This window comes from Crocodylus porosus, unplaced genomic scaffold (assembly GCF_001723895.1).
Source record: "Crocodylus porosus isolate Cpor-Errol unplaced genomic scaffold, CroPor_comp1, whole genome shotgun sequence".
Lineage (NCBI taxonomy): Eukaryota > Metazoa > Chordata > Crocodylia > Crocodylidae > Crocodylus > Crocodylus porosus.
The window spans coordinates 34,778,997-34,800,365 of record NW_017728913.1 but is presented as its reverse complement, the minus strand read 5'-3'; the positions used below and the strand labels follow the sequence as shown (position 1 = coordinate 34,800,365).

Below are 21,369 nucleotides of genomic sequence, written 5' to 3'. Positions count from 1 at the left end.
CCCAATTATTGCAGTTTGGCCAGGTGTCAACGGCAACAACAAAAGCCAAATTAAACCTGGCTTCCTTCCTGAGTCCCACCTTTTCTAACACAACTAAAAAAATGCTTTAAGTCATTGCCTAGAGCTATACTTCCATTTTGGCTCTGGAAAAATAAAATGTTACCTCCTGAGTCACTCTGGCAAGTGATCCATTCAATTTCCAGATTCTCAGAGTCCTACAGTGTGCAAAAGCACAAGTCCTTTTTCTCTGGGGAAAAAGAACAAAATCAATATGATTCTATATATTAAAATTATACCTAAGTATAATTATATGCAGCTAAATGAGTAAATCCAAGTGAGTGCATGAGGAGTATGGCCAAGCTCATGGCTCTAGGAGGAAGCTGAGTGGTTGCTCGCATGTATAATATGGACAGTTGCTTTAAATGTGAAAGTTTGATTCCTCCAATTCCCAAACCTAATTTTAAAAAATACCAGAAGATGAATGAGTGCATATGCAGCCTAAATCAGCGCTATGTAACACAGAAAACTAGTTCTCCTATTACCTACTCAATAGCTCATATATTATTACATCACAGTAATACTGGAGAAAAAGGAGGACTTTATGTTAGTTAGTCTCGTTTTCCAATGAAAGCCATGCCAAGAAAGAAAAGAAAGAAATTCCATGTCCATGTTCCTACAGATCACTGTAAAGCTATCTTTTTGAAGAAGTTATTGAATTCCATAAGAACTCTTCTACTTAAAAACTTGGTAATCTGTTTTTTAAGTATTCCCTATCTCAAGAGATACCAGAGACACAGCTACATGTAGCAACTGGAAACATAAATGCTGCATTATTCGTACTGTTTCTTTTGTTGGAAGAGAAGGCTGTGCTAATTAGCACACACACTGACTATTCATGGAATTTGGTCTTCATCTCCAATTCCTTTTGCACTATTTTTTCAGTGCTATCAGACATTCCTGAAACAAAAGTAACAAGCTCTTTTCTCACATTCATGCTACATGCTTGGAAGCAAAGTTAATCATACTTTAGTAATTAACTTGTAACCTTCAACGCCTAGCAGTTTGGATAAATAGTGCTGTAGCTTTAAACTCTGGAAGTTAAATTAGCATAGTGGAGGACAGCAGCATAAGGTCCAGCCCCTGAAAGCAGCTTCAGATACCTCGCCCAGAGTCATTGCAGAGTGACAGGCAGCACTGACAGGTCTCTGATGGGCGTTTCATCAACATGACAAAGCACATGGCCCTCTCTTTGCTCCTTGTTCTCGGTCTGGCAAGCTTATCTTCTGCAAATCGAAAACTTTTAGTGTTTCTGATTGATGGTTTTCGCTTTGATTACATCGATGATAATGAACTGAAGTCTCTGCTGGGCTTTAAAGAGATTGTGGAGAAGGGGGTGAAAGTGGATTACCTGACCCCTGACTTTCCTAGTCTGTCTTATCCAAATTATTACACACTGATGACTGGTGAGTACTTTACTTTTATTCGTTGTGATGCTTTTAAAACCTGTCAGCTTGTTATGCTGAAGATAAGCTTGGGTCATTGGTTTTTGCCATGCAGAGGGATCAAAATACTGAAAATTAAGCTTTCAGCTACTCTATTGCCCCAAGTTAGGCTTAAAGGTATTACCAAATCAACTCTGAATTTCTATTAGAACAAGCTAAATACATGTCAGTTCTCTCCATTCCAAACTGTAATTTGGACCCATGCTGTCTAAAAACAGTGTTGCAGAACAGCTTGCAAAAAGTTTGCTTTTCACTAGCTCACCAGCTGTACAGTTACTGTTACTATTAGCTGTAGGTAGGGGCTTCCTCTCCTCTTTCACATTTTTCTTTTTTTGTATTTTCTCTGAGGTCTGATACATACAGGACCTGAATCAAACACTTTTTATGCTTGTCTGGAATATCTGTAATGCTTGAACTTTATTTTAACTATGTGCTTTTTTCTGGCACAGTTGGAAAATAAGAATAGATGAGAAACACATGGACGATAAACATACAAAGTGTACCCAGAGACTCAACTTAGGTGGTTACTAAATCCTAACATAAACCATGGATGACTAAAGTAGGTCTTGTTTCTAAAAAGCAGATGTGTTTTTAGAAAGGTCTTTGTTAAATTACTTCTTGAACCAAGCTGATGCCCTGTGTTTTCAGTTAGATCACAAGAACTGATAGGACTTTCTTAACTTTATCCTAAATTTCTATATTAGTGAATTAATATGAAAAATCCAAGGTAATGATTCTTCTTTTTTGCATGTGCCCGTTATGCTGTTCCATTTTCTGATTGTCAAAGGAAGGCTTTAACAAAATATGTGGAATGCATGTGATTTTACAAGGCCTGTTCACTTTATTTCCATCATCTATTTAAAGGTTTATTTCTCTTTAACTTAACATGATGATTGATCTTTATGCAGTAATCAGTACAATAGGAAAGTTACTTCTGGAAAATAAACTCTGCTAAAACAATCAGAAATGAAGAATTATTGTGTCCAGGGTGTTGACTCTCTCAAATATGATTTTTCCCCTCAGTTTCTCCCCAGACATCCCAACTAACTGGAGGCAGGGGGAAAAAAATCTGTTCTTTTCTGGATATGGTGTCCATAGAACAGTACAAAGCCTTCAGTTCATATACTAGTTGTTGGAAAACAAATAGATGCCATTGTAAATCACAAAACTGACATCAGTTGTGCCTAGCTTGTTTTGAAACGCCTTAACTCTTTCCTTCCTACCTTGGGAGAAAATTCCCTTTTTGGTGCTCATCCTGGCTTAGAAACAGCACAGATTACTATATTTATTTGTCAATTCAAGTGGAAGGCAATGAAAAGCTTTTCTGGAAGGCAAATTCCATTACCGAATTTTAAGGCATAACTACACCATGGACATTTAATCATTCTTTAGATATATTTATTATATCTTTCATCTGTAATTTTAGCAAACCAAGTTAGCATTCACATCTGCAAAATCTGCATTTGCCTGAAGCTACTAACTGCCTCCAGGTAGTTCCACTCCAAATGGGCACCTAGGGCCCCTGCTGAAGCCTACCTCCTACCTGCAACACTATGTCCTGCCCTTTGTGCAGCCCAGTTTCCAACTTCAACGTCAGGCTCTGAGCAGGGCCCAGATGCACAGTGCTACTTAGTCCCACATATACAACCTAGCTACTAATTACTAGGCAGTACACCAGCTGTAATCTGTTATGCCACGTTGCACTCTATGTGTTGTCCAGTTAATATTGGTGTGTTGCAGTCCTTCAGTTCACTTCATTTCAGTGTAAAATTATGAAGTACAAACTAATAACAACAATGGTTATTACACTTGCCTAGTAACATACTGTAAGTGTGTGAATGACTTGTTCAGCAGTCAGAACACAACAGGAAAACAACATAATGTTGGTAAGCGTGTGATATAGATTATTAGTTTAAAGAGGGCACCAGACAACTGCTTAATGCAATGAGATCTCTGATGTTCAGTCTGAGAAATTACTGTGATATGCAAATCTGCTGATGCCCCCTGCAATTGTTAAGAACCTACTGATATGAACTGTAACTCTTTAAAACAACCTAAACAACCTTGTTCATGCCACAGCTCTTGTATTTCATTCTCTATCAGATTTCTCTTGTTAAAGAGAATTGCACAAAAAGAGGATGTGGCCTTCTTTTTAAAAGTTCAGCTGATACTGCCACTGATGCTGTTTGGTCAGCCTGATCCCTTAAGCCCCTGATTGGGAAGTTACAGTTACTATGAAAATTTATTTTAATTTCACTGGAGACTCTGAGCTCAGGTGAGAAATAAGTAGAAGTGTGAATAAACAACTGCAGTAAAGGGAGAGGCCTTACTTTTTGTACAAATACTCATAAAATGAATGAATGAAAACACGCAAAGAAAATGTCATACTGAAACAGAATGGTTTCTAAGTAAGTTATTTTCTGTTTTGTATAAAGTGGCAACAACTTTCTAACCTTTAGCACAAGAGCCAAACTGGAAATCTGCATTGTCTTGCAACTGGAAGGTGACTCGAGCCTGGGATTGCCAGGTGATGGATATCAGGAAATGTTCATGTCCAAGAAGATGGTGTTTTGGAGGGTTTTTCTGGGAAAAGCTGGATAATTTTAACATGGAAGTGGCTTACCCGGTACAGTAAAAGTTCTGTTAAGCGGCATCTTACAAGCCGGCATGCTCCACTAACTGGCATGCTGGCTTGTAGGATAAAGTGAAACCAGAAGTGCCCACCGTGGCACTTCCAGTTTCTCTGAGCCCCAGTGGCTCAGGGCAAAGCAGCCTGCGCTACTGAGCCCCCATGGCCTGAGGGCATAACAGACTGTTCAGGGCCTACCTCCCTGTCCTACAGGGCTCACAGAGCCCATGGGAGGGGCAGTGATACAGCGGCAGGGGTGGAGGGACATCCCAGCCACCGCTGGAGAAGCAGTGGCTGGGGCCACTCAATTAACTGGCATATTTTGTTATCCAGCATCCCCCATTCCCAGGGGGATGCTGGATAACACAGCTATTACTGTATAACCATGAGATGGATAATGGGAGAATGCTTACTGGTAAGAGGTAAATTTTTGAGATGCTCCATGTAATGGGTGCTTGTTGAGGGGGTTTCAGAGGTTGGTAACACAGAGACTGGGTAGATATGGGTGACACATGATGCTCTAAGGGTAATTCAGCTATACTGTGCAATTTTGTTTGCAAGCTAGAGGAGTTAAGGTCGCAAAATCATCTTGGATTTTTATCCTTTCTAAAGCCTATATTCATCCAAATTAATATTTTCTTTTCTCTGCCTTGTACCTGCATAAATCCTTCTGTCCAAAATAAATGGAATATTTATGATTCCACAACATTACCCCCTACCTCTGCCAGGTATTACTTCATAGCAGTTATGCAATATGCCTTGGAACAAGCTGCCCAAGCTAATAGCTTTGGGGTCTGATCACCTGGTCTAGAGACAGACATTACACATAAACCACTTGAAGTGATCAGAAACTGGTTTAAACCTGTAACAGAACAGACATTCAGTGCATGTAAACCAGTCTGAAAATGTCTGAAACTGGTTTGAGATAAACCTGGTTGAATGTAGTAACAGACTTAACTGATTTGGGTCAAACCATTTTATTCAATGCCTGTTCCAGACCCCTTCCTGGTTTAAGGTAAAGCAGAGTCCGCCAGCATTCTGGCACACTCTCTGGGCTGGGTGGGGCTCTCTGCTCCAGGGAACTGGGCTGGCCCCTCCCCTCTGCTCCCTGGCTACAGCTACAGCAGAGACTGCAGGTACAGCAGGGCCTGCCTGGCTTCCTCCTGCTCCCCTCCTCCCCCCTCACCACTCCCTGCTGAAGGCAGGGATTCCCCCTTCCTTCTGCCTTACACAGACACCTCAGCATTAGCTAGCATACCGCATGCTGGCTACGATCTGTGCCATGGCAGACAGGACAAAGGTTGACAGCACAGTGTCCGCTTAGGGCTTTTGGGAGCTAATCAACAGGTAGCACATAACATCCCTCCATTCCTTCCTTGTCAAAAGTAGTTTAAGAAGAGCTTGAACCAATGAGAGAAGCTTTGTTTTCTTAATGGGCTGATAAACACTGTGTTATGGGTGATTAACACTATTATCAACTCCCTACTGGTTTGCTGAGGTGGGACTCCCCCAAACAGTGTGTCATACCAGAGCCTGGTCATGCCCTCCCTCAGCTTAGCACTCTTGAAGGGAAGGGAGGGTTGCTCTAGCACTCCCTGGCTTCTAGCCTGAGCCACTGCAGGCATGGAATGAAAAGGGAATGTCTATCCACCTCCAAATCAGTTCAAGCTTTGCAGGTTTAACCTGCAAAGATTGAATCAATTCAGGCTCAGGCTTGTTGAATGTGTCCTTAGCCCAATGGATCCAAAGGCTTATAGAAGGTGCTGAATATATAAGATGGCCTAAAGAAGTGGTTCTCAATGTTTTTAGACTCAAAGCACCCTTCGTTAGACTCAAGGCCTCTCTCAGAAAATGCCAGCTTTTTGTTTTCATTTATTTTTTGTGAATCAAGTTTGCACATCTAACAGTGTTAATATTGTGTAGCACCCTGTGGCACCCATGAAAGGATCTCAAGGCACCCCAGGGTACCATGGCACCCGGGTAAAGAATCACTGCTCCAAAAGGACCCCCATATCATAATGAGCATCTTCATGAACTCCCATTGAATTCACCAATGGCTTACTGCATGCAACACTTCATAGGGCCCCTTAAAATTTAGGTCAGTAAAAATAATTGATGGACAGTATCATATTTAGCTAGAAATTAAAACAGAATTGAATTTTTCAGGATTTCAAAAACAAAAATAGTCATTTTAGGCACATCATTATTTAGAACAATGTGGCAAACCAAGCTGCTCTAAAATATGACTTTCCAGAAAATAAATTTCTTTTAGCTTCCAGGGACAGGAGAGAGAACTCACTTATACGGATTTTAGCTGGTAGAAAATTGTTGGAGGAGGATGAGGTGATACAGTAGAGTTTATAGACCTGTTGAAAGGTTTTGATCATAAATAATTGGTAGAAAGTGGCAAAGTCCTGTGAAACTTGTACATGCTGGAATATAGTGATTAAATAGGGATTTTTAAAATTAGGATTCAGAGCTGTAAAGTACCGAATTAAGAGAGAGTTTCTCCTACTTATCACTTAATAAGAAAATGATCCTGCCAGCCTCGCAAAGTCACCATTATATTGGTTTCAGTGTGCAAAGATGATGAGGCCATGATTTTATAGGGCTGTAGCATGATTCCATAACACACCAATCTCTGTTTTGGTTTCACTTATGAAGACAAGACCAGAATGCACAATTTGGTGGCCTGTTGAATATACAACCATTAGTATTTTTCTATGAGCTGACTGAATGTCACAATTATAACTCACCTTTCCTGTTTAACAATGCAATATGAAATTTTTAAGCTAGTTAAGAGAAACTTTTTAGCCTGCTTTCCAGTTGCCCTTTGCTCTCCCATCCTTGCAGTCTTCCTTCACATAGTTCATGCATTCTCATGTGTTTGTCATGTACTGTCAAAGGTCTTCTGATTTATAGCAGTTTCTGTTTTTAAGCAGGCCCAGTAGCTAACAGAGAAAACTTCCTATTTTGTGTTTCACAAAGAACAATATACAATACGAACTGGAATAAAAAGGCTGTGTAATTCCATCTTTGGGACTTCCTGTGAAATATAAACCATTAAAACTGTGTTTTCCTGATTTACAGCTGTAGCAAATATTACGCTTATTAAGATAATGCAAGATATGTAAACATGTAGCATATTCTACACAAACTCGGCTAAAAGATTGGGGGATGAATATTAATTCACAATTAATGACACATACAGTTTTTAGACTAGGATATTGCCCATCAGATTTTTATGGGTTTTATTAGCCTGGATTATAATGAATGATGGCAAAATCCAAACTCCAAACAGGAAGCAGCTTTTATCATTTTTAACTTCAGGGTGCTGAGACTGAAGATGAAGTTTTATATTTAGCTACTTGTTTTCCCCTATGGTGAATCTAGAGCTAGGCCTACACAATAAACTTACCACCCCCATCAATGATGATTGATGTCCAGCACACTGTTGCTCTTTGCAGCATACTGCAACCTGGTCAGGCTGCCTCCTAAACCATGAACAATGTAGCAGCTGTCTTTGCCAAGTAATAGATAGGATATTTAGCAGGAAGTATGCTAACTGGCCCCACATCCACACAGACATGTACATTTGGTTCCCTGGGACAAGTAGCAGTGGCACACCTTGAGCTGCTGTTACTTGTCCCTGGGGAATGCCCATAACATGCACGCTTTGGCACGCAGCAAATTACCCCAGGGGGCCATAGGGGAGGTGGGGGTGCTGGCCCCGGCAGTCTTGCTGGGGGGCGTGGGGGCCTCCCAGGGCTGCAGCTGCAGGGATTCTGCCGGGCAGAGCCTGGCTACCAGCTGCAGTGTGGTTTCGGGTGGCCTGGCTCCACTTTTCAGTAGCGCACGCTGCCTCTGTGTGTGCGCTGCTCTATTTTTTGTTTTGTTGTTGTTGTTTTGCTTTTTAACAGTGAGTTTTTTTACCTCTGGATATCCTGTGGAAACCCATGGAAAAAACCTGTAGCAGCACACGCATGGGCAGCGTGCCCTTGCAGCATGGAGAACACTTCAGTGTGTGGTACGCAGCACTGCAGATGTATTTGCAGTGCCACATACCACTCAGCCACACTCATCTGGACGCACCCTAGGATGGCTAATTAGTTCAACCAAAGCACTGCACAGAGATGCCCAGGCTGCCACCTAAACTGGAAGCAGCACATCTGAAGTGTGGGGCGCTTCAATGTTCCACTCGTGGGAATGGTAGGGTTAGTGGGGAGGCATAATAAGATGATGAGAGCAAGCAACATGGCTTCAACCACCTTGCCCTGACTTGGATGACTCACCTCCAAGGAGAGCCCTAGTTTATGCTATAGATTTCAGCTGGTAAAACTATGCTGGGTAAGGATGTGAAAAGTGCGATCCCTAATAAGCAGAAGTTCCTCATGCGCATGTATTAATTCCAGCAAAACTGGCCCATTACCCGTATATCTTGGTTAGCCTGCATAAAGATAGTTTCATTATAGTAGCACAAAGAGCAGTTTTGCCAGTATAGTTGTAAGCAGGCCAGGAGTTCTTAGCTGGTATGGTACGCTGGCATGCGGTGATGATATGCCCCGCTACATTGCCAAATGTAGGGGGTTATGTAAGCAACTGCTTCCAGGATTAGTAAACTTTTTTGTGTATGCTGGAGGCAGTAACTCTTTCTAAGCCTCAGAGACTATGGGTTTGTGGCCCATTGCCTGCACTAGTTTAACTCCAGCTCCTTATTCCTATGTCCCCCAATGTGTTTACTGCTCTTTCTATTCCTACTGACCTTTTCAATCAAGCTTTTGCCACTCTCAGTAGTATCCCTTTCCCCTGTCCTCATGGGCAGATCCAGTATTTTGAAAAGGGGAGTGCAGACAGTGTGGCACATTATCACATAAAACATGAAACATTTTTCTCCAGTTAAAGGGAAACTAGATGCTTTACTAATATGCTGGGGATTAGCACTATATTATTCTGTTTCAGGTTAAAGCAAAAAAAAAATATAACTATTGGAATGTGCACACATTTGCTAGATTGTGCACAGTGTTTAAAAAACCAACAAACTAGGCAAAATTAATCAAAAGTTATTGCATCATTCATCTTGTTATCATTCTAGTTAAATGTGCATCTCATTCAGATTCATAAAACAAAATCTAGCCTTCTTGAGTGTCTTGAGAGTTCCTCCAAGACTTCACTGTCAGTCATTTCTACACCCGAGTTTATATTACTATACTGAAGCTAAGTTTTTTTTAGTTAGAGCTATAAAGTTTGCAGAAATAAGTATAGACATTTGGGAGGTTAAATTGGGTTCAAAATGGCTGCCTGATTTACACTTAGCTTGTCCTGGTGCCAACCTTACGCTTATAGACGCACTCTCAGTGACGGGCAATCAATTTACCTGCACTTGAACTTGTAATTCCATGCACAGAAACTGGTCTAAAAATCACAGAACCCAGTTTAAGATGAATATGGATCTATGTAGTACCAGATTTGCTCGATTTAGGTCAAACCAGTGCATGGCACTTATGTCCACTTGCCCTGTGCAGCCCTGGGGAAAACCCAGCCACTGGCCCCAGCCCCAGGGCTGCTCTTTTTACTCCCCGCTTCCCACACACTGGTCTATTTTTTGTCCTTCTGGCCCCCTGCTCTCCCCCCCAGCCAGTGCTTTCAACCCCCATCTCACCAGCCACTCTGGTTGCAGCTGATTTTATCAGCATTCACCGCTACCAGAGCCAAGCAAGTAAGTCCCAGTGGGGAGAGGGTTGGAGGGACAGGGATGTAGGTTTGCTGGAGATGGGGGCCATCACCCCACTGTGGGTCATGCCTGCACCCCCAGCCTCACCTGTGGGTCCTACCTCTCCTTCTACCCCTCGTGTGTCTCACCTGCTCCTCCTCCCCCCCATGGGTCATGCCTGCAGAAGAAAGGAGAGTTTGAATAGTAGAACATCAAGATGATTAAAAAAAGATAGAGGGCTGATAACACCTGTAGACTGGAGAGAGAATAGCCTGAACTGGGGAGATGATAACGAGCAATGAAGTTAATTGACTCTCTCAGCACTGCCTAAATAGAAATTCAGCTGTACCTCCCAGATGTTGGTTTTAAAAATTGGGTTGAGCAGAAGTTAAAGGGGGTGAAACTGCACCGTGCTACTCTTTCCCCGACCCCCCAAATCCTCCCCTGGTTGTATTTTTCTTCTCTATTTTAAACAGTCTTTTTATAGCATCTGAAGACATAGTTTGCTGCCTACCAAATCTCATGCCTTGGAATTAATCCGCCTGCTTTAACTTCTGCTTGAGTTCAGACTAACACAGCTAACCACCTCTAGCCCTCCTATAAAAGGTAAATGTTAAAACAAAGCTATAATTACATTGTTCAAAGAGCTATTAATGTTAGTGATGTTTTCCCTGACCTCATGGAGACTAATTGGTACTTATGAGAGGATGCTGACTATTATTTTGCTCACATAATGAATCTAGCACATGCCTCATTTCTGCTCCATGGCCAAAAACATCTGGCCTACAACTTGGTGTTAGAGAGAGTTCCAATTTCAATCTAGTCCCAGATGAAATTCTTGTAAATAGAAGACCCAGATAAATGTTTTCTATTTTAAAGAAACACATGAAGTTATCAACTGAAGATATTTTTAACCACATAGTACCCTAGTGCTGTTTGTGACAGTGTATGAACTTCATACTTTCTAGGGAAGTGTTCTGTTCTCTGCACCACCCTTTTAAATCTCTTGGAAGACTCAATCTCAGGTGTCAGGGAATGTGGTGGGATCGTGGGTACACAGGTCCGGAACTGGGAGCCTTCGACATGCAGCTTGAAGATAGTGAAAGCAAAATCAACATTCAATAAAAAGAAAATAAATCTCCATGAATGGTCCTTGTCCAAGTTCAGAGAACTACAAAACAGTGAACAAAAAGCATAATTATTAATCAATACATTGGATTTTTGTACATTGGCTTGTACATTGGACTTCTCTTTTAATAATCAAGCTTGTTTAAAGGGATGTTTGCTTACAATGGTCCTGTTACTAACTAATACAAAACAATTACTGGACACTAAATCTGTCTACGTATTTATACACCCAGATATAAAAAGTAGACAACCATAATATATGAGTGGAAAACATTTTGAGACTTGTATCCTCTCTAATCATAAGCACAGCAGCTCTGCATTTTTTGTGGAGACAAACATTGGATTAGTTTAAAAATGTATTCCTTCATACAACAGCCAAAAAGCATGGATTTATCAGTGTAAGTGGTCAAGTGGATCTCCCTAAGGAATGTAGTTAAGAGCTCTCTTTCTTTTCCTTTTAACACAAGGTTTCCACTAGTGTTGCTGATCAGTGCTAAGCCGCTGATAATGCTCTTCTAGCTCAGCTTGATTTTTAGAAGGTCACAACAGAGCTGAAAAACCTTTGCCAACAAGCTCCCATGGGACAACAAAATGTCTGTTCGCATTGTGCAGGTGCCAGGTTTTTGTTTCTTTTTTTTTTTTTTGGCTGTGTGCCCATATATAACAAGATGCCTCTTTCAGGTACAGCAGCCTCTCAATGAGCTTCCATAAGAGTGCTCTACTGGTTGGTTCTTCTGGGCTTCACTAGGCTCGGTGGCAGGCAGAACAGGGGCCCTTCAGGAAAGACCAAATCACCACAGCATTTTCAACAGCCAACTTGACATTTTTAGGACAGCAACACCACAGCAATTTCTTCAGACTAGTGAATATGATGGCTATGATTTTATCTGCCTACATATTCCCCTCCCTAATGAATGGCAGGATGTTGCAAAATAGAAGCAAGATGTTGCCCAACAAAGTTCAAATTAACTGAAGGGGGAGGTTGGACTGCAGAATCTTCTACGAAGAAGCTTCTAAAAGAGCCCATTTAACACACTGCTCTTGAACATATTTTTCTTTTTGACTGAGTGGGACTCTGGTGATTCCTTGCTTTATACATGAGTATGAAAACCCTATTACAGTTGGTGCTACACAAAAAAGACCATGATACTAATACGGCATAGTGATAGGTTATTCTATGCAGTGCAGATCCATTGGCTCATTTATTTAGGACTATGCAGTGATGACCCTTCCATGTGCAAAATCATGGGGTTATAAGCAATATAAGGAACTATTTCAAAACAATGGTATTTGCTATTCTAACAGATACTAGGCAAAAATCCAGATGGTGTAGAGAAGAGCTATGCCCATGTCATGGATCACTGATTCAAACATCCCCAAACCAAGCAAGGTGAGGTGATATTCAGAGTCAGTGGGTCAGGGTTGGGCTGGGGGGTTTTTTCTGTTCTAGAGAGAAGCTTGAGGTCCAATTATTTCTTTAATTGAAAGCCAACAAGCAAATGTTTACTTTGCATCTGAACTGAGATGGGCATGGGTAAGTCCCTGATTCCCATTTGAACATCATGCATTGCATGTTAAATCAGACCAGAAGTGTGGATGTCCAGATCCAGATTTCACCCACTGAGGGATGGCAAGGTTCAGGTGGGATCAACTTCAAGGTTGTATATTTAGATTCCTAGATTTGTGTGAAAAAATAGTGCTACTGTATTTATCTAGTTCTTTGCAGCTAGAAATAATGGGAGAAATGGGGCTCTCTAACCACAGTTGGAAGAGGCACTGTGATCTGATGCATTAGGGCAGTGAACAGAGCTCCAACACCTGCACTCAGTTCTCAGGTTGTTCCCTAACCTTAGACAAGCCACTTCCAGCCTAGTCTCGTCTCATTGGATTATCCAGTTTAGAGAACTGGATCTCATCCTCTTTCATTATGTGTTATTACTGTGCCATGCACAACAAGACCTGATTTTTCACTTGAGGCTTTTTGGCACTACTGCAGATGATAAACAGTAATAAAAGAATTCCAGCAGCTCCATTTTGGCTGCATCAACAAGTAGAAATATGACGGGAAAAATCAGAAGTGTGCAGGCATGTTCAGGACTGGCTGTACTGAGCTTTTAAAAGCTCAAAAAATGTTTTTCAATTTGACTCAGGCTGAAAAGTAAAAAGCAGCCAGTTCTTCATCTGCATCAGTTCATGTACTTTCTAAACTGAGGGCATTTATCTCAGGACAAGCCAGTAGTGCTAAGCTTAACTTCTGTAGGTCAGAGAAACCAAGGAACAAAACTAGAAAATAACAACATAGGAATTTCTTTTTGATCAGCTTACTAAATCATAGCAAGGAGAAAAAAAATCTACTATGTGCAGCCAATAAGGCTCCTTTTTAAACAATTTTCCCCCTTTTGTAAGAGGCAAGTCCAAAGTGGAATCTTGCCACTATTGAAGTCAATGCAAGTTTTGCAAATTACTTCAGTGGGGCCAGGATTTCATCCCTGGTTCTTAAGATGATTTAGATCAAACTGCTATACACCCAGAATACATTTCTCCGTAGTCCACTCTGGAATTCAGAAACTCCCTTAGGAGGTCTGCCATGATGGCAAAGGTCTCTGAAAAATCCTACATTAAGTGTTAGCAGCTGTTTAGACAGAGCTTTCACTTTTTCCTGGACTCCAAACAGACTGGGATATATGACCTGCATTATGCTATGATTGCATTATTCCTAGGCCTCTTCTTGCTCCATCCACATAGCAAAGGACTCAGAAGAGAACCACACCAGCTACAAAGAATCCTACCCTTATGCAAATTTAAATGAAAGTCACAAACAGTAGTTTGATTGCATCAGTACCTTACTTTGAGTGATATCCAACATCTAGCTTTGACAATTGTTTTTCTGCTCTCTCGTATGAAGAACTCCACATATCAATCTTGTCCTCCCCTCTTGTGTGTGTGTGTGTGTGTGTGTGTGTGTGTGTGTGTGTATGCATACACACGAATATAAATAAAAAACACATTCATATAAGGTTACTTCACAGATGCGTTACATTGTCTCCAGTATGCTGATTACCAGGAATCCTGGTTTTCTCTGTTTAAAAAAAAAATTACAAGTTCTGTGATTAAAAACCTCAAAATCTGATTAAAAATCCAAAATCCATGTTTTTGCACAATTGAAATAAAATGCCACATATATATAAAATATTATATATAGATACCAGTTGAAAACAATGTTTTATTGATATATTTATAATTTTAAAGCAGTTTGGAAGCCTACCAGTGCCTCAATCATTATAATAAAATACATTTTAAATACCTATAAATTTTGGCATTTGATTTTGTTTTATCATGGAAAATCAGAGCTTCCCCTGCTCCCTCCCCTGCCACTGCTTTGAGGCACTGAGCTGCCCTGGTATGCCATTGTCCCAAGCCACAGCCCCCCCAAGCCCTGCCAGTACCTCTCACTTCCAAGCCACAGCCCACCTATCCCCACCCCTCTGACACATCACCTATGGACACACTGTCCCCCCACATAGACTTACATGGAGAGCATTGTGGAAGCTGCTTTCCACCACGCTACCTGGCTGCCGTGTGCATGTGTGCGTATGCACATGCACATGGTGCCCCCTGCATCCCACCCCACCATTCCCAAGCAGCCCCTTGCAGGCTGCGACTCTACCAGCCTGCACAGGGAAACCCTTGGTTTCCCAAGTTTTCTCCTTTGAAGTAGAAAATCCTTATTCTTCTGCAGCAAACAGAAAACCCAGATCCCTGCTGATTACTATGCACAGTTCCACATCTTATCTGCATCTCATCTGCCTTTTTCAGAGGGTCACTTACCTGTTGGAGACTGCAGATCAAATGAAGACCTGAGAGAGTGGCTATACCAGGGGTGGGCAAAATGCCGCCTGCAGGCCTGATATGGCCCGCCGGACCATTGTATCCAGCCCATGGGGCCCCAAAAATTAATTTTCTAAATTTTTTAATCTGCCCTTGGCTGCCTGTTATGTGGCCCTCAATGGCTTGCCAAAACTCAGTAAGCGGCCCTCCACTCAAAATAATTGCCCACCCCTGGTCTAGACAATGTTGAAGAGGTATTTCCAGCAAGAAGAGATAGCAGAAATTACATAAGCACCCCTGAATGAGAAAATGAACCAATTATTTGTTACATTAACCACTTGAATAGATACATGGTTGATCAGCTCCTAGCCGAGGCCAAAAGCACTTTGCTTCATCTGTGCTTGGTGAGAAACGTACCTTTCAGATGCAGAGGTGGAATGGTCATCACCAAGCAGAGAAGTGGGGAACGGGTGTTTAGGAGGGAATAGAATGGAAAGGTGCTGTAAAACATTTAACTGATTACATTTAAGCAATTTTGATGCTGGTGTAGATTGCTTGTAAAGCACAGCATTCTCCAAAAGTTTCCCCATATCCTAGGTGTCATGGGATGGGGTCCCTAAGGATAGCTGTGTTACCCCTAAGGACCCTCGACCATGCCAATTTGGCCTGATGGGCACCCTCTTTTCTTGCCCGCCACATCTTGATGTAATTGTAACATAGGGAGGCTGCTTTCATGTCCAGTTGGACACGGCCCTGATGGACTTCCCTGAACCGTGTGAGTTCCCGGACCCTTTGTGGGTTCCATTTCAAAATAGATATCTCAGAACACCCCAGGCTTATGGGCTATATGCGTGGCTCCAAACTGCCCCTTTGCCTTGCCCCAAGCTTCACAGATGGCACTGACATTGTCCAGTCTAGGCCCTGCTGTGATTTGGCCCCCTTGTCCTCTCTGGGCTCTCTGCGGCCCTGTCTCTGCACCCCAAAATGCCACGTCCTCACTGCAGTGGGCCTCCTCCTTCCCCACATAGCCTCACCCAAACTACTGGTGTTATAAACAGCAAACAAAACATAAGCCCCTGGGCTATAACATAATACAGATCAGGCTGTGCTCTGACCCTTTAACAGAATCAGATTTTGTCCCTGGCACTAAGTGCGCAGTAGGCAAGGGTACCTGAGGAGATCATGGAGCCCTCTTAGCCCCAGGTGCAGCATATGAGGCAGTGGCAGCATCACAGGGCACTTCCTCCCTGGAGGCTCCTTCCCCTCTGGCTGCTAGTGGGGAAACTGCCTCCCTGGCCTCAGCCCTGGGGTTTATATATATGCCAGGCCCTGCTCCTTCTGGTCAGCTGGCCACTGGCAGGTGTGGGCCAACGATCAGACTCTGGCCGCCCTGGGAACCAGCAGCTGGGGTTGCCTGCTGCCTGCCCAGGCCCTCCCTGCAGCAGTTCCAGCCCTCAAAAGGAGCAGGACACCCCAGTGCCCTGTGACACCTAGCTGTGATGGACTACTGAAATATTGCCACTTATGGCTTTCACTGGACTGGGCTCTTAAATAACTTTGTGTGTATTGTTATGTCAGAGGCAAGATACTCCAGTCCAACAATTATGAATCCCATATGATATTTGGGTGCTGAGCTGCCTTGGAGTTCCCTGCAGCCATGTCTTTTAAAGAGAAGCTTCAAGATTAAAAAAAAAAATCTTGAAATTAAAAATAAACCAGAAGCTCTGAGGAGGGAAAATTACTTGTATAATTAATTAAGTTGATGCATGGCAGTAAAGGGAATTAAAAAAAAAAATCCTTCTGAAGGTCAAATGCACGCAATTTAAATGTGGTTCTCTACACACGATGATGTCTCTTAAAGAAAAAAGCATTATCAGGCTATTTTAGTTATGCTCGCTACACTTATTCTCACAATAATCAGAGCCTGTTATCTGGGTCTTTGCAATATCTGTGACTCACAGGCTAATGATGAAAATGTCTCACACATACATCAGTAGTTTCTTTTTAAGATGTGTAAATCGTGAACTTTTGGTGCAACTTAATCTTTAACATTTCCTTTTTAAAATCCCAGCTGGGGTTTAAATCTGAAAATATTTCATCCCCTGGTGATGCAAGGAAATTAAAGACACCTGTCAACAAATATGCCAACCCAGATTCTTTTGCTGCAAACAGGATTTACAGGGAACCTATCTGCTTGGCCAGAAAACCTCTAGTTCCTCACTTTCCTCCATTTGCAAATGTGACAAGCACTTGGCAAATACAGGAAGGCATCATTTCACCACCCGCTGAGTCTCTCTGCTACAGTTCCTGTAGAGCTGCATAGGTCGATGGTCTTCAGTACGCTCCTTTTATCTTGTTGTGGTAATATATTAGGCATAAGCAGAGCATTTGCAAGATACAACAAGGAAAATGTAAACTCAGCTAGTATATCTACACTTTAAAATTGGGCAATATAAACCCCATGGAAGGAGAGAGCTAACAGACAAACAACGTATCAGTTTCTAGCCAGGAACCAAAAACTATTCATACTCTAGAAATAGCTTCCAGCTAACTACATAACAAGCAATACCCTTCAGATCCCTCCTAAAACTCACTTCTTCAAAGTTAAAGTCCTGGTGCCAGATTTTTATTTTTAAATGCCTCCAACATGATTAATAGGGTGACTAGAATGACCAGCTGAGCACAACCCCATTGAAATTAATATCCGTTTAGTATGGCATTGTACATTAGACTGAGATCAGACAAGCAGCTTATTGGGAGGCAGCTGCCTTCAGGACTCCTATTACTGCACTTTACGCCATTATGGCTGTCTTAGGCAAATGGCTAACCCAGGATGGGCATGGGCAGACAAAAACCTTAACCTGTGTAACATACCAGTTGAGTTTTATTTCTGATTCTTTCATAGGTAATTCTCTAACAGTTGCCACAGTTTAACACTTTCATTATCTGTCAACTTGTTTACACTTGTTTAAAAATTAGTAGATCACACTGGTATAAACATATCATCTATCCAGGCTTTGAGAATCCTTGAAAAGCATGGCTCCTGCTATTCCTTTCGTAGTGCTGTCTGCTCAGTTCATATGTCTTCACTGTTATCTGTCATAATATCTCTCTCTCTCTATAGATTACAAGATCTTTTAAGCCAAGCAGGATCCTGCCTTCATTTAATTTGGTATATAAACATTCTGGTTTTGCCACCTGTGTGTATGTTGAGTGGTACTTTCCTACCGAAGTAGTTCAGGTATAAGCTGTAGAGCTGCTTGTCTGGCAAGGTAGAATCAAGCCCAAGACTGGAGACTAACAGACCTATTGCCTTGCTTCTGACTGTCACTAAAATTTCTTTGCTTTTTTTACTGGTCAAATTTTATACCTTGCTGCTAATATAATTAAGCAATCCATAATGTTCTAAATATTACACTAGAGTGAATGGAATCTCATAGCTGCTCCACCTCAGACCAAACAAAGGGAGAATATAATTTACCCAAACTGTACTCTGTTTGCTTGACTTTTATATTTTTCTGTTTTATACATTTTTAATGCTCTGCTGTTAACAAACTGCTTCCCTGCCTCCTCTTGTATTCTCTGCTTTTCATTCTGTGGGTACCTTAAATAGTCGCAGACTTGGCAGATGTCTTGTGTTCAGAAGAAACCAAACTTTAGCCAAACATCTGGCATCTGCAGCCACAGTAGTTTGTTTGTTTGGCCTCTGTGGTGCAGTATATGGATTATGTATATGGAGACAGAGAGGATCTATAAGAAGTAACAAGGTCTACTGTGGGGCTGGAAAACAGAAGCCGCCTGAACTCCAATCCTGGCTCTGCAGCTGACTTATCTTTGTGGCCTTGGTGAGTTCTGAGTATTAATATAGAAGAAAAATCTAAGCACCCGCCTTTCTCTTGTAGGTCGCCATTGTGAAGTTCATCAAATGATTGGAAACTACATGTGGGATCCAAAAACAAACACCTCTTTTGATATTGGTGTGAATAAAGACAGCCTGTTACCCCTTTGGTGGAATGGATCGGAGCCTTTGTGGGTCACCATGATGAAAGCAAAGAAGAAAGTGTCTATGTATTACTGGCCTGGTTGGTATCTGTAAATGCAGCGCCTCAGAAATCACTGCCAATTTAATGTTACATCTTTAAATCTTTGGGCAGACACCCCTGCCCTCCTCCCCCGAAGGATAGCTCTAGCATAATACTGCAGTTATGAAATATAAACAGCAGTATGATACTTGTGTATCCTTAAACCATCTACATTTAATAATTCTATTTCTCATTTTCCCAGGTTTGTTACAGCTTGCATAAAATAATGTCAAATAGCTAATGGTTTAGCTTATCCAAAAGAAAGGAAATAAATGAACCTTTAACCTTAGGAAGCATTATACAGTTTCCCTAGGAAGTGCACACAGTCTGCAGAATAAAAATAAGGACTTTTTTTCATTGCTCTTTTCGTCTCTGTTAGATGCCCCACTGTTTCTAGTTTTAGCTATTCCTTTTGAAAGCCTTGGCTTTTGTCCACAGAAGTCAGGCATTTACTTTTCTTTCTTTATTTAGTATTAGCCTACTCTGCTCCCACTGAAGACAATGGAACTGTATAACAAGTACTTTATTACAAACAATTAGGCTGTACAGTTAACCCAATACACAGAAAAAACATTTCATATATGCAACATGACTGAGTTTTACCTGTGTAAAGGGAAATTGTGTATATGCAAGGAAACTCGCTTTCATTTCTCACTTCTCAGCATTTTAGCTCTCAAGTCTAAGCACTGTATTAACATAGTTTCTTTTATATCTAATCGTGTACTAGAGGATCACACAACAGAATGACAGCGTTGGATAGATCCACTGTTGATGGGCACAGCAGGGGCAGCTGGCCCATTTCTTCAGGCTCTCTGCCAATCTGTCTCATTCATCCCATCACACATGTGCCCAGTCACGTCTTCCCAGTACAATGCTGTGAATAACAGTCAGTGCAAAACACTACAGTGCTTAGGAATGGAAAGAAATTGCAGAACAAGACGGTCTGTGGTCAGACAGTCAGAGGAACTTGCCACATCACTGCTGAGTAAAGCAGGGAGTGAAGTATTGAAATATTGCTCTGTAGGTCCAGTTTATACTTTACACTGGAACATTTCTGGGAATGTATCCCCAAAAAGTATATTCATAGGGGAGTAATCTATTGAATGGAAACAAAAACAATCGGTTTCTACAGAAACTGCTCTGAATAGAATGTAATAATTTCCAGTGAATCTTATAGATAAAACTCAACCATTAAATTCCATAAGAAAGTCCAGTTTTTGAGTGTAGTTCCTGAAAGAAAGGTGTATAGTGGGCCATATGTATGGTGGGTATAATGTATGCCCTAAAGTACTTTACCTATGGCATAATTTGCTTGACACATTGGGTGATAACCTGGCTGTATGAAAGCCAATGGTGATGTCTCAGCCATCTATATCCCTCAGAGCAGGAACCTCAAATGGAATTATTCCAGTTTTACAAAGCAAGCAAGTGTAGGCTTAAGCTTAAGTAAATAATTAACTACTGTTAAACCATAAACTTTACTTGGGATGGATAACTGATAGGATTCTACAGAAATGTAATTGAAATCTTTCCAAATATAACTGAATTTGATGGAATGAGATTTTTTTTTTCTGTTACTGTTGTTGAACCATTATATGGAATTCCACAGGAGGGAAGTAACTTTCTTTTAAAAAAATACATAACAAGCTATGAAGTCTTATTAAATTATAGAAGGAAAAAACATTCGGAAAGAGGAGACAAAGGCAGGCTGAAAAAGAAGAGTGATGGTCTAAAAAAGCGCATGAGTCTAAAAATGAATATCCCAGAGAGTGGTGGTGAACAGGTCATTTTCGACCTGGAGGCATGTGGGCAGTGGGGTCCCCCAGAGCTCAGTCCTTGGGCCCGCACTGTTCAACATCTTCATCAGTGACTTGGATGAAGGGGTGAAAAGGTCTTTGTTCAAATTTGCAGATGACGCTAAGATGTGGGGAGAGGTGGGCATGCTAGAAGGGTGCAATTGGATCTGGACGGGTTACAGAGGTGGGCGGTTGAGAACAGGATGGGTTTCAACACTGACAAGTGCAGGGTTCTGCACCTAGGGAGAAAGAACCAGCAGCATACCTACAGTCTGGGGGAGGGGACTCCCTTCTCATCAGCACAGAGGCAGAAAAAGATCCTGGAGTCATTATAGACTCCAAGATGAACATGGGCCAGCAATGTGGGGACACAGTCAGTAAGGGTAACCGCACCTTGTCATGCATCCATAGATGCATCATGAGCAGATCCAAGGAAGTGATCCTCCACATCTATATGACATTGGTCAGGCCGCAGTTGGAGTACTGTGTCAAGTTCTGGGCACCGCACTTCAGGAGGGATGTGGATAGTGTCAAGAGGGTTCAGAGGAGGGCCACTTGCATGATCAGGGGGCAGCAGGGCAGGCCCTATGAGCGGAGGCTACGGGACCTGAACCTGTTCAGCCTCCACAAGAGAAGGCTGAGAGGGGATCTGGTGGCCATCTACAAACTGGTCAAGGGAGACCAGCAGGCAACG

The 21,369-nt window shown here is 41.8% G+C and overlaps 1 protein-coding gene across 1 annotated transcript in view; it reads left to right on the top strand.

Annotated features, from left to right (window-relative positions):
- The first annotated feature begins 1,013 nt into the window (after positions 1 to 1,013).
- The window catches only part of ENPP6 (ectonucleotide pyrophosphatase/phosphodiesterase 6), a 68,441-nt gene continuing 48,085 nt past the window's right edge, over positions 1,014 to 21,369 (top strand). Inside the window, exons 1-2 of the mRNA XM_019534672.1 lie at positions 1,014 to 1,463; positions 18,700 to 18,879. Of these exons, the coding sequence (XP_019390217.1) occupies positions 1,226 to 1,463; positions 18,700 to 18,879 (418 nt within the window). The 5' untranslated portion in view covers positions 1,014 to 1,225. The remainder of the gene's footprint in view (positions 1,464 to 18,699; positions 18,880 to 21,369) is intronic.